The sequence below is a fragment of the Delphinapterus leucas genome, chromosome 16 (genome assembly GCF_059928025.1).
Source record: "Delphinapterus leucas isolate spDelLeu-1000000601 "Yukka" chromosome 16, BTC_Dleu_Yukka2, whole genome shotgun sequence".
Lineage (NCBI taxonomy): Eukaryota > Metazoa > Chordata > Mammalia > Artiodactyla > Monodontidae > Delphinapterus > Delphinapterus leucas.
In genome coordinates, this window is record NC_143144.1 from 26,583,258 (window position 1) to 26,597,335 (window position 14,078).

At 50.5% G+C, this 14,078-nt stretch overlaps 1 protein-coding gene across 2 annotated transcripts in view; it reads right to left on the minus strand.

Moving 5' to 3' along the window:
- The window catches only part of PSAP (prosaposin), a 33,100-nt gene that overhangs the window by 4,958 nt on the left and 14,064 nt on the right, over nt 1–14,078 (minus strand). The window contains exons 2-9 of one of the 2 annotated variants that reach the window (XM_022590820.3): nt 9,790–9,923; nt 7,887–7,961; nt 7,175–7,300; nt 6,009–6,209; nt 5,460–5,603; nt 4,975–5,067; nt 4,075–4,131; nt 268–399 (exon numbers count right to left, since the gene is read on the minus strand). In XM_022590820.3, the coding sequence (XP_022446528.2) occupies nt 268–399; nt 4,075–4,131; nt 4,975–5,067; nt 5,460–5,603; nt 6,009–6,209; nt 7,175–7,300; nt 7,887–7,961; nt 9,790–9,923 (962 nt within the window). The remainder of the gene's footprint in view (nt 1–267; nt 400–4,074; nt 4,132–4,974; nt 5,068–5,459; nt 5,604–6,008; nt 6,210–7,174; nt 7,301–7,886; nt 7,962–9,789; nt 9,924–14,078) is intronic. The other variant, XM_022590823.3, reaches the window with a different exon arrangement.

A 14,078-nucleotide genomic window follows, 5' to 3' on the forward strand; every position in this document is an offset into this window, starting at 1 on the left:
CCCGCCTGCCGATGCAGGGGACACGGGTTCGTGCCCCGCTCTGGGAGGATCCCACATGCCGCGGAGCGGCTGGGCCCGTGAGCCATGGCCGCTGAGCCTGCGCGTCCGGAGCCTGTGCTCCGCAACGGCAGAGGCCACGACAGTGAGAGGCCAGCATACGGCAAAAAAAAAAAAAAAAAGCCAAGCAGGGAGCCAAAAGAACGTGTGCCTTGTAGGGTGTGACAATGTGGAGTGGCGGGGCATCACAAAACCAACGGCACCAGGTACCTTTATGGGCTCCACCAGCTCCAGGGCAGGGATGACGTTCTCCGAGGCCACCTTGGCAGGCACCAGAGTCTTCATGGGCATCTCCTTCACCTCGTCACAGAACCCAACCAGCCCACAAATCTCCTTGGGTTGCTAAAAAGAGCACAGAAGCAGCAGTGAGAGACAGGCCCAAACCCACCACCCCCTGTCCCACGCTCTACACACAAAGTCGGGGTGCTGGAGGAACATCCTAGACCCAGTGTCAAAGCTGACTGCCCCCCAGACAGGCAAAGAGCCCACATTAAATCTAAAGGGGCTTGTGCAAATGCAGATGTACCAGTTCCACATGGGGAAGGAGGTCATGCAAAGCTCTGAAGAGTGATCAGACAGAACTGCTATCCGCTCCAGCCGGGGAGCACCCAGGGAAGCACAACTCCTGGCACCTTTCAAGGGCAATCGAATCAACTCCAAGGACACCTGGTCTGTTTTTCAGTTGAGCTGGCTCGCCCTCAGGAGGAGGAAGTAATAAGCTACATGTTCTTTCTAGAGGAAGAACTACGATGCCCATAAACTAACAGAAAGCCAAATGTGTTAGAAATAAGACCACACCGGATCTTTCAGTAGCAGGACCCTTTAAAATTATACATTAAGGGGAAATACTGGCTTTTTAAAAAGCCACATTCTACGTTCACAATTGCACACACACACACACACACTACAAACGAAAACCCAGTCTTCCCATGTCATGAATCTTTTCAAGTCACAAGGTCTCCAGATCCCCTTTCCCCTCCAGATACCAAACCACAGAAGAACTAGATAGTTTGGACAACATCTTGACCATTTCACTACGACAATGGCCAAGAGCAAGTGAAGTATACACACTTGGTATACTTTGTAAACAAATGCAACTAGCTCTGGCCTGATGGCATTTGCTCCCACTGGCAAATCATAAAGCAGCAGGAACAGGATTGCTAAAACGGGCTCTGTTAAGGGGAAAGAGTAGCTCATGGCTATGGTTCATCTTGTTTTAATATGAGGAAGGCTCTAAAATTAAATAAGGCTGGAGAATTCTGAAAAGTATATCCTAGAAGTATCCTATCTCTGGCAGGCTTTAAGAGCGGGCAAAAATCAGAAAGGGGTGGAAGATATAGCAAAAGCTTTTTAGAAAAAGGACAAAGATGAGGAGGTGTGGCTGCTTTGTCTCAGATCAGCTTTGCGGCACTAACTCCTTGAGGCCTAGGTGAAAATTCAGATATTTCCACCAAAGTCCTCTCCTCTTAGACTTGACAATGCCTTTGAAAATCTTTAATTCTAAAAATGGATGCCAGTACTCAAAGGAGGGCAGTGCTCAGTACAACCCCAAAAGGGCACTAGCTCGGTTAAGTCTAGTCTGGGGGCTCGGTCCCCATGTTTTGCCCCCAGTGGCCTGGCTCCTGAGTTGTCTCGTGTGGCTCCAGAACCCAAAGGACCCCGTCACCCAGAGGGGCAGAAGCCATCATCAAGAGACTGTTTCCAGTTCTCTGGATCCAACAGACAGGGGAACAGTCTGCCGGCTATCTGCAAATGACTTGCTCATGCAGCAGAAGCATTTCTGGGGCGATGAAAAAACACGACCAATGACATGCAACGCTCTCCTGAATCATGACAGAAACAAGGTGTCCCACTGAAGTCAGGCCTGCACTGAAGGAAGCTGAGGCCACCGATGGTTCCCCACCACACTGGGGGCCTGCACGTGGCTGGCTGGGCGCCGATTCCGACCAGAGTGCAAGGCTCTGCGGGCCTCATCTGCTGGGCCCCCCGAAGGGGAAGTGAGGCCCCTGGCCCCTCCCAGTGCTGAATCACACGGGAGAGATGCGGAAGCTCCCTTGCCAGCCAAGTTATTAACACGGAGAGGGAGCCTGCCTTTCCCAATCCTTCCTTGTTATCTGTCAGAGCTGACGATGCCGCACAAAAAAAAGATGAGCAAAATTAACAAGCAGCAGCAGCAGACCCACTACTACAAGCAAATTCCCAGCACATACCTGATCCTGCTGCTGAACAAAAAAACAGGAAATCGGAGATGACAAAAATGAGAGAAAGGAAAGGACACAACAGTTAAGAAAAAATTAAAACAACAATAATCAAGCAGTTAACCAGGTATAAGGATGTCTGTCACCAGAAGTTTAGGTGAAATGCCCTTGCAGTCACCTATCAGCAACCTACCTTGTTCCTACTATTGCATGCACATGGGGACCCTGAAAGCTACTCTCTCCTTCAAGGGTCAGACCACGCTGCCCCCAGAAGCCTGTTGGTGCACCATCCCCATGCCCCTAACACGCCACGGCAAAACACTGAGCAGCAGGTCCCCAGAAAACACGTTAGGAGGGGCTTTCCTTGCTCAGAAGCCAAGCCCACCACGCCTGCGAGGCCCTCACCTCAGACTGGGGATGAGCGGCCGGGAACAAGACACAGGGCTGCTCAAATCAGGGGCGTGTGTCCGAATATCTAATACACCCGGAGGGGTCACGGATCCCCAGCCCAGGTCTCAGGGCAATCTGCCCCCAGGTGGCCGAATGCCAGCCCGGAAGGCTGGTTTGACAATGCAGGCGTACCTCACTTTATTGAGCTTCACAGATTTTACAAATTGAAGGTCTGTCGCAACCCTGCTTCAAGCAAGTCTATTGGCCCCCATTGTTCCAATAAATAGCATTTCCTCACTGCATGTTTCTGCGTCACATTTTGGTAATTCTCACAATATTTCAACTTTTTACTGCTATGACTCACTGAAGGCTTAGATGATGGTTAATGGCTTTTAGCGATGGAGTATTTTTTAATTAAGGTATGTACATTGTTTCTTTAGACCTAATGCTACTGCACACGTAACAGACTACAGTGTGGTATACACATAACTTTTATATGACTGGGAAGCCAAAAAATTCGTTTGACTCACTTTATTGTGATATTCACTGTACTGCAGTGGTCTGAAACCAAACCTGCAGTATCTTCGAGGTAAGCCTGTGTTATTAAAAGCCCTGCCCTTTGACTCAGCAATTCCAGTCTTAGTTACCTATCTTAAGGGAAGGGAAAAAACAGGGATGCGCATGTGTATCTACTTGTCCCTGAGGAGAACAAACTCAAGGACTGTAGGCCAGTCTCAACATAGTTAGGAAGTCAGCATGACAGAGAAAAAAAGGACAACTCACCCCTCACCCACTGCAGATCAGATCTCAGGAGGCCAGTGCATCTTCCCCATGTAAGGATGCCTTCAGACCTCCCTGCCCTGTACAGTTTGCTGCCTGGATCGAGCTGGCTTCACTGTGCTTTCTGGATATTTTCTACCTCTAATAATGAAGGAATGCCCCTACCCCCTGGATGCATGAGAAGCAAGTGCAGGAGTTACGGGCTCCAGCAGCAGCTACAGCTAACACGGCTGCAGAGTGCAGGACCAGCTCTGGGAGGCGGATGCTCCCCCCTCAGAACTCAGGCTGGAAGACAGCAATCCTCAGGCCTGGCCTAGCTACAGAGCAGACTATTCCCAAGGGTCCCAGAATGAAAGCCAGATGCTAGAAATCTGATGGCCAGCTCACATATGCACCGGCAAACAAACCACCAGGAAGCCAGCAGGGCAGTCCCGGGGGTCAGGCTACTTCAGCCTTTCCCCTACCTGGGGAAGGCAAGGGGGAGGTACTGAGTTGCAGGTGGACAGTCTGCTGGTCAAAGAGGGCTCATTTTGGCCCAATTCAGTACTTAAAGGTAAAAGGGAAACTAAACCATATAATTTTCAAAATCCTAGAAATCACAGTTTGAGACAAAGAAAAATGCTAACAAGGAGCTTCCCCTGCCACCTACCATATGCATCACCATTTGGATGGCAATTTCCGAATACTGGTTGATATAGTTCTTGCACTGGGGAGAGAGAAACAGACTGTTAGCGAAACTCAGTGCTACAACAACACACCAAAACCCCACCCTTTCCAACAGCGCCAACAGGTGAGTATCAAGCAAGTTTCCAAGAGTGGAATCATCAATGCCTGCTCTGGGCAAGTCTCAATAAGATAAAAAATGGCAATCTGGTTACTCCATACCTTACAGGAAAACGCGTGTGCAAAAGTGTTTTGAAAATGTTTTCCAAAGGCCCTTAGAGATGAGGTCCTCCAATCTCCTTTTATGGCCCGTACTTTCCCCGAGGTCACACGGCAACTACTCAGTGGCAGTCCCCGGGAGTGAGTGTGGCTACGAGATACACTGCCGATGGTCCGAGATTACTTTTCAAACCCGTTCACACATTCTTGGACAGGATTATAAAGTTTAAATCCAGTATAATCCAGTTAAGTTATAATGATTTTCATAAAAAATCTGGGAGCCTCTATACGTGAGAAAACAGGGTGATAGGACAGCTCTCAGAGAGGTTAACCTGGGGAAGCCAAGTGACACAGCAAATATACCAAGATACTTCAATGAGGCTAAAAGATTCACAGGCTTTAAAGAAAGTTAACAGAAAGGAACCCTTAGCTCCCAGAGCCAGCCATTCCCACCCAGAAAGGCTGCTCTAGATCCCAGGCCCACGGACTTCTTACAGCTGGCCTCCCCACGTCCAGCCTTGCAGAGGTTCATTAGTGGTCGGGTACTAAATGGCATTTTGGTTTTAGACATCAATCTCATGAGTGTGGGTAATGGGAACAGGGTCCAAGACATAAACCCCCCACGGGGCTAACGAAGAGTTTCTGAGCCTGGAGGACCAACATTCACCAAAGTAAGGAAGGCATCCCGGGTGAGCCTCTTACAAGCCAGGCGCGTGGCTTCCCCTGGGCAACCACCCTGCTGGCGGCGGGGACAGCACACCTAGAATTACGAATAGACAACAGTCAGGCCTTAGAGCCGGAACAGGGTTCTAAGTGGTTCTACTGTTGTTTCTTAAAGTTGTGGTGACTGCGAGAAAAAAGAAAAAAAAAAAAATCTTCACAAAAGTGGTCTCCTTCTCCTTCCACTATTTTGTCCCACGAGTTCTGTTACATATCCAAACTCAATTAACCAACCAGGTATTTAAGTACCCACCACATATCTGGCTGCTTTCTGGGAACTGGGAATTGTCTGAACATCTCTTCCTCAAAGCCCTCAGGCTGGAACTTGAAATGGCGCCCCAGGAAGTGAACTTTTCTTGCCTCCCCCACTGCTGTCTCCACAGCCCAGCTCCCTGGCCCAGAACGTCCTCCGATGCCTGAGGTAAGGCTCACCATGTCGGCCATGCCAGGCCCCAGGCGGTCGCACTCCTCCCTGGCGTGGTCCACCAAGGCCTCGACAAAGCTGGAGTTGGTCCTCACAGCAGTCTGCACGTCAGTCACCATCTGAATGCAGTCCTGGCAAACGTCCCCATCAGCCTAGAGACACAGGGGCAGTTGGTCTGTAAACACTGCATATTCCTAAAAACAGCTAAGAGTGTTCAGATTCCGACATGCTCGTAACTGCAGCACCAGGGGTGAGTCCCTCAACTGTTCCTAGTGTGTTTTTACAGGCTCTAAAGGGACTGACAGGTTTAAAATCAAGTGGGCATTGATTATAGTAAAGCTTAACAGGAAGGGGGAACCATCTCTGCGTCTGTTAGATATCCCGGTTCTTCAAAACCTCCATGCGCAACCATCTGAACGGTGGGTTGTGGAACTGCAGAATCAAGTAAAGGAATAAGGCCCCAGTCTGAGAGCTGTACGCACATGCCGCCCCCTTTCGTGTCACAGCTCAAACCCAACCAAAGACGGGGCCCTGGGCGGCCAGGCCCACTGCCTCACCTTGTGCTGGGGCTTGCTGTGGGGCCCGTCCTGAGGGTAGAGGAGGAGGGGCACGTTGGCCATGAAGGGAGCCACCACCTCAGCCATATCCAGGTCCGGGATCTGATTGGACTTGAGCTGCTTCTGGTGATTCAGCTCTGCCAGGTGCTTCTGAAGAGACTCACAGAGGTTGAGAGCGGAGCACACCTCCCCGGGATGGCTCTGGGGGGAAAAGAGGCACAAGTGGAAATCCTCTCCCCAGAAGGAAACAGGCCACCTGGCGCCTTCGAATTCTCCCTTTCCTCATCTCCTGGCATGACTCACGTGCGCACGCCCAGCTAACAGGCACATCTCAAACCAAACTGCCCAACCTGCTTGGCCAGCCCCACGGCTCCATTATGACAAATGGTTCCACCACCGTCCTCCTGGAGGTGCCAGCCACAAACATGGAAGACATGCCTAACTCCTCCCCTCCACCAGCAAGTCCAGTCCGTTTATCCACTAAGACCACGTGCAGCTGTCCGCCTCCACTGTCCCCATCAGATCTCACACCTGACTGTCCTGCCAGCTTCCCCTCTTGCAACTCCCAATTGGTGGGACCCAGACCAGACCAACCCCTTTGAAAAGGGATCATCTCACCTCTCCCCGTGAAACCCTCCAAGACCTCCCCGCTGCACCGACAATCCTGAAACACAGCCTGAAAGGTCTTGCGTGATGTGACCCCTGCTTTCCTTACCAAAACCTTGGTCCCATCTCAGGACACTCCTGCCCCACTGGAGGTTTTTAGGGTCCTTCCAAATTCCACAAACCTGGCTCCTTGTTCCTTGCTGAAAACCCAACCTCTGGCACATGGTTTATGCGTAACAGATATTCACTGAATGAAAGTCAAGCATCCTTGTAGCTGACATGAGTTATCAAGTCAGCACCTATAACTGTTATACCAGTTTACATTCCTTCATTAATTCTATGAGTTCCCATTTCCCATACCCTCCCCAACCCCTGAATGTTACAAGCAGAGTGGTCTGCTGTGGCAAAGCCATGCTGGACGAAAACTGTACAAAAGATCTGTTGACGAAATCTCAGTCTATGAACGGACTTTCCATTTTAGTCACTGTAATCTGGTCTGGAACCTCCCCCGGGCCCCAGAGGTGCCTTGAAGAAGAGTCTATCTATTCTCCATCACGTACCATTTGTCCTTTAATCATGTCCAGGATGACCGGGAGGTAGGAGTCGACGATCTCCTTGCAGGAGGCAGACATGTTCGGCTTAGGCAGCCAGTCGCAGGCCCTCTCCAAGTACACGAGGATCTCTTGCTAGAGGGGACAGAGGCAAGGGTCGGACCAGGATGGACTTCTTCTCCACAAACGGGCTGAAAGCAAGAGGCCCTCCACAACTCCAGAAACGTGAAGGCTAGAAACAGTGGCCCTCGGGGAAGAGGACCTGGGAGAGGGCTACTGTGGAGCCGTGGCCCTGCCAGGTCAGTGAGGCAAAAAGCAGATGCGAGCACTATTCAGAACAAAGATCCTCTGACCTGCGGTCTCACTGGCACAGGGAATTCTGAGCAGAAGTCACCAAAAATGGACCTAAAGGTTAACGGTATGTGATACAAAGTCCCGATCAACCTCGGGCATTTGACACCTAGCCCAGGAGTCAGCAAACTAGGGCCCGCGGCCCGTTTTTGTACAGCCTGAGGGTAAGAATGGTTCTTACATTTTTAAAGGATGGGGGTGGGGGACGTTACATGACAGAAGCAGTCTGTGGCCCACAGGACAGTTATTTCCGACCTGAGCCTAGACCATTCCTCGCTGGACGCCCTCAGTCACAGCTCTGTACGGAACCGATGCACGTGGCCACACGGCCACCGCTCACACGCAGTCACACACCCCGGTGGCGGCTCACCTGAGTGGTGTTGTCTTTCAACATGTCACCGGCTGCAGTGATGACATCTTTGCATATGTCGCAGGGAAGGGATTTCTAAGAGGAAGGAACACGAGGGAGAGAGATCTGTATTCGTAGGACATAACTCACACCGCACACAGCTGAAAACTGCCATGGCCACTTTCCTGTTTCATCTAACCATGGCCATCTCTGACACACTGGCACATCCTGGTCCCCCAACCTAGGTGAGAAGCACTGGACACCGCGGGGGAGGCTTAGATGTGGCTTATCACAGTACGCTGTGCTTCTACAGGATAGAAACCCTTTTCCTGTACCCTCTATACCCCTCAGCGCCTTGCTCAGTGCACACGGCACAGGCTACATTTCGCATTCATGCTCACAACAGCTCTGTGAAGAAACTGAGGCTCAAAAATCAGCTGGAACTCAGGGCAGCAGAAATCAGAGAAAATCGGTAACGTGACGGAACATCACAGAGTAAGAGGGTGCGGGCAGTGAAACAAGGCCCAGTCAGACCTCTGCACACTCCCACCAGCACTGCTGCCGGCGCTCTGTCTGCCTTCCACCTCCTGGGCAGTGCTGTGTGCCAGTGAAGGCCACACGTCACCACTGCAGAGCTCAGAGACATGACGCGAGTCTTCTAGACAAGCCTGGCATCCCTACATGGCCCAGGACCACGGAAATTCTAGCCAGTCCTCAAAGCTCTTGGGGCGCTCCCTTCTTTATGTCAACCAATTTTCAACCCATGAAGAAGGAACTAACACATCTGGGTGAGATTAAGGAACACCTGTGAATTTAGCTGCATTTACAGAAACCGCCTTGAACCTTCGGACCTAATCAGGCTAATACCGTGCATGCGGCCACTCAGGTTACATATGCCTTTTTTCCAGTATCGTAAACTTATGATATCGTGAATTTGTGCATGATGCCCGAGAGGTTCCGGTATCCACGAGACTGTCCTGTCAAGAGAGAAAGATCTAAACTGCCCCTGTGATACATTAAACTTCAAAAGAGGAAGCAGTATTAAAAACAAGATCAGAAGCAAATTAGAAACCAAATCTTAAAGTAATTTTGGCCACAGAGAGTGGTTTAAGACAGTGAATTCAGAAAACTAATAGAGCAGTGTTACTGAATTAATTCTTCTTCTCTTACTGAAGGAGTACTAGTGGCCAGCGACAAGTTTTAGACCTCAAGCTCCACACAATCAATCCTGCCTTGGACCACAGGCTGAAGCACATCCCAGAGCAAACAAACAGCACTTCCTGTAGTCCCCTGGCCCAGCCAGCAGAGCTCGGGCGTCTCCTGAGAGGACTCAGGTTGCGTGGAGTATGCACCTGAGGTCTGTCATCTTAAGAGTATTCCCCATATTAATGTGCTATATTTATCACTGTTTAGATGAAAAATCAGTGGCATCTTTTCCAGTCTGGCTATAGCTGGAAATAAAATTTAAGATAGCTACCAAGCTCTAGGGTCTGAATCAGTGATCTGCCTGTTTAAAAGACAAAAATACCAAAAAGGGGGGAAAGGATTTCAAAAGCTTAGCATCTACTTTGAGTGAATGACCAAGGACAGAGCTGTACCCGTGTGCCCTGTCCTGGGAATGGGAGCTACACCTGCCGGTCCCTTATGTGGGGTAGAGAGGTGGGAGCTGCATCTGGAGGGCAGCATGAGGCACGCGGTGGAGGACAGGCAGGACCTCCCCCTATCTGTGCCACCAGGACACTGGGCGGCCTTGGGGGAATGGAGCCTCCCCGCTCCAGCCCGCCACTCCTCCGCATGGGTACCCCCACCCACAAACAGGTCTCAGGTTCACCAGGAAGAACAAACAAAAGGAAGCAGGAGAGAGCGCTCCGTAAAGGGCAGCAGTTACAGAAGGCACAGAGGCCCAGCAGTCGGAGGCACTCACCACGGTCGGCTTGTTCCAGACGGTCTGCAGGCAGTGCTGCACGGCCCCGCAGTCAGACGCCGTCTTCACGTTCTGGCACCACACGGCCGAGCCTCGGGTACATTCTCTCAGGCCCAGGACGGGGCTGGCGAGAGCTGCAAGCGGAATCAGCGTGAGGATGCGGCCCATTCCCACATACCAGGCCCACCTCACTTGCTTCCCCAGCATCAGGGGCCTTGGCATTTTGCAGGACACTAGGCTGGCCCCTCACCAGCTGTATGAGCCACAGAGCCAAGGAGCTGCGTTGTCACATCATATGTCACAGGGCTGAGAGGGACTAATCTACCTGGTTCACCGTTTTCCTCTCACACTATTTTTAAACAGTATCAGACAGATCAGTCCTTTTAATCTTTACCATCTTAAATTTCCATGAAGTAATGAAAGAAATCAAAAGAGAAAAGACTGGCAGGTTTAAAAATAGAAGATTTTAACTTCTGTAAAAATGAAAAATGGCCAAAGTTAAAAAAATTGTAATGAGGGCTTCCCTGGTGGCGCAGTGGTAGAGAGTCTGCCTGCCGATGCAGGGGACACGGGTTCGTGCCCCGGTCCGGGAAGATCCCACATGCAGCGGAGTGGCTGGGCCCATGAGCCATGGCCGCTAAGCCTGAGTGTCCGGAGCCTGTGCTCCACAGCGGGCAGGGCCGCAACAGTGAGAAGCCCGCGTACGGAAAAAAAAAAAATTGTAACGAGAACACGAAGAGTCATATCCTCATTACATAAAACAATGGCTTTTAATGTTGTTCTAGTAGAAGAGACCTTTTATAATCAACTGGGTGAGTTTCTGCACATAAACAAGTTTGCTAGCAAAAAAACAAAACTACATAGCCTGGATATCACAAAGTGTAGGTATGTCCATTCGAAACCAATTGCACACACGGAGTTTCATCTATGGTGTAACAAGGAAAGGACTCGGGCGGAAGTCACAACCACAGAAATGGGATTAGGGGAAAAAAAAAACAGAAGAAAGGTTCAAGTCACCTGGAACCAAAGAAATGCAGGTTAAAGCAAGAAGGTACCATATTTATAAAGTCAAAATAATAGCCAACGGAAAACAAAAACAAAAAACCTTACCACCAAATAGTGATAAATTTGTGGAAAAAGATGCATTCTTATAAGGCTGACAGCAGTGTGACTAGTAAGTACTTCTCAAAATATATTAATATATTTCAAGAACTGAGGGGAAAAAAATCCCTCTTCAAAAATCCACTTCTAATAAAACATTTTAGGGAAATCCAGTAATTCAAGAGGTAAAATACAGTATGCCTAAGTGTGTATATATATTAAGTCAAATTCACGACATTAAAAAAAGGCAGATGTAACCCGAATGGTCAACACTAGAGGGAAAAGACTAGTGATATTCTCACCAAAATATTATGCAGGGGCTTCCCTGGTGGCTCAGTGATTAAGAATCCGCCTGTCAATGCAGGGGACATGGGTTCGAGCCCTAGTCTGGGAAGATCCCACATGCCACGGAGCATTTAAGTCCGTGCGCCACAACTACTGAGCCCGCACTCTAGAGCCCACAAGCCACAACTACTGAGCCTGTGTGCTGCAACTACTGAAACCCATGCCCCTAGAGCCCATGCTCCGCAGCAAGAGAAGCCACCGCAGTGAGAAGCGCGCGCGCGCACACACACACACACACACACACACACACACACACACACACACACACACACACACACACACACACACCATGGGCTACAACACATGGAGGGCGGCGCAGTGGTTGACAGTCCTCCTGCCGATGCAGGGGACACGGGTTCGTGCCCTGGTCCGGGAAGATCCCACAGGCCACGGAGCGGCTGGGCCCATGAGCCATGGCCGCTGAGCCTGTGCGTCCGGAGCCTGTGCTCCGCAACGGGAGAGGCCACAACAGTGAGAGGTCCGCGTACCGCAAAAAAAAAAAACTAGAAGGAAGGAAAGGAAATACTGTTATTACTTTACTAGCTATTCAAGACTAGCTATAGTTCGACAAACTGTTCATGCAGACACGGAGTCACAGGTCCCCAGAAAGCTCAAGCCAGATGATCTGCGCCCCTTCAGACACCACCACACAAATTCTTAATCTGCCCAGATTACAGTCTTCTCTGCCCTTTGGGGAGCAAAAAAATCACAACCCACAACCAGTTCATGAACTCAACAGAACTGGCCTCATTCCAAAAGCTGTTGGTTTGATTTGGTCTCTGTGGGTGAACATGTGCCCGATTCATAACAGTAGCCCACTCCCCAGATGGTTAACCATAACGTAGCCGAGCTAGGCTGCGGCCTTCAGCCGTAGGTCCCGGGAGGTCAGAGGGGAGCAGGAGTCCCGTCACGAGGGCAAGGGCTCTGAGGAGTGAGGGGGTCACAGAGCCAGCCCCAGACCTGGCAGCTCCCAGCAGCGCTTCCCACGCTCCTCTCAGGCACTGGCCTCCCAGTTCCCCTGAACAGTACCCACTAAGTACATCGCCTGCTTCTACATCTGAATTAGGAGCTCGAATTATGAACAGGAGGCTACAGAATGAGTCTCTAGGCAAAGGAACATACAGAGATACACAGTGACGCCGGAAGGATGGACCTCGGCAGATAAAAGCAGGGCTCCCTGCACAAGGCCTGACCACCACTCTCCATCCTTACAAATACTCAGTCTAGGGATTTTCTCCAAACTTCCAGCCAGGAACCGGCTGTAACTGACCAAAATCTATCAGGTTTCCCCGAACACAATGCACTATCACAGGCCCAAGCTGCAAGAATACTTTGTAACTTGTTTACTCCCCCTAGGAACTTGAAACAGTAATCACCTGCTATAAAGACTTGTTACTTGTTTTGGCCAGGCTATTCTGGACCAAAAATGTAGCCCCTTCTATCTGAAATTGGTCCAGCTACTGCAGAACCCAAGGTCATTTCCCAATCCTGACAGTTGCTGAATGGTAACAAGCCCCCACCTCAGAACTAGAGGTAAAATATATGCCTGGTGGCCAATCTGGCAGACCTAAGAGGTCACCCAATCCAAGCCTAAAACGGACTTCAGGGACACTAAGAAATGAAAACTGAAGTCCCAGCTCCCAGAAATTCAGTTCTCACCAAGACCTCCCCATTTACCTCCAAACTAAAGCCAAATTTATAAAGGTGCATGTTATTAAAATGGTCTGTGGTGCGATTTCCTAAGATGACCCGAAACAACTGCGTGTCCTCAGGGTTGGTAATGAGGCTGAAACAAGCCTGGTGATGCCAAGTGCGTGACCTGCTGAGAGGTTCAGGGGCTTATTTCGGGAGCCGGTCTCCTGAGAGGGAATCAAACAGTGGGTCAGAACACGTTTGGAACATAGATCCCTTCCTCAGAAAACGTACTAATACACAAAACCCTCACACCACTTCAGGGGGTTCTCAACACCTGTCCAGGGACTCCAGCTGGGGACTGAAAGCTCTCGGGGTAAGCATGGTTTTTCTCCACAGAAGTGGGAAAACAACTAAGATGAAGACGCAATTATCAACTCTACTGACCGCGACAAGCAGTGCTTTCAGGTGGGAGGGACAGACACAGGAATAATGGTGCTGCGTTAGCAGAAACACAGAGCTGCAAGGAGAATGCCCAACTGTTCCGGGGTGCCGGAGGTGGCTTCTTCAAAATGAAAATTGAACTGGCACCTGAAAGAGGGCAGCTGAAAGACTGGTGGGGCGGGGTGGGGGGAGGGGGATTCCTGAACATTCTGAGGGAGAGCAGTGATCTTTGCTGAAGAGAAAGAACACTTTTGTCTTTTCAGGAGCGGGGCTCCAGCAGACCTCAGGCCCACTGGAAAAGGCCCCACCAGGCACTCATCCCTTGTGATGAGTGTCGCCCATGGTCCATGCTGTGGGCAACAGCTCGTGTTAGTGTCACCCAGTTGTGATGTGGCAGAAACGAGGGGGAGGTGGGGAGATCCAGATGATGGGCACCTAAATGGAGTGGAAGGCTCATCCCAAAAGGCTGAGCAGGGACAGCAAGGGCTGAAGACGACAGCTGGGAAAATGAAACTCTCCGGGTTAAATTTAAATGTGAAGTCTGTTGGGCTGAAAGAAAAAGCAGGGCAGCAAAAGCCAACAGCACAAGGACAGAGGTGGGGCTCAGAAGCTGCGGCGTGAGTGGACACAGGCAGGCAGAGCACACCTGCGCACCCTGCTTCCCGTGGGACAGTGACAAGCGCAGGTCGGAAGGCGAGGCCCTTAGGAGACTGCAGGTGTTTAGCTGGGAGAGAGAAGGTTTCCGGGATAAGCACAGTTATCTTCAC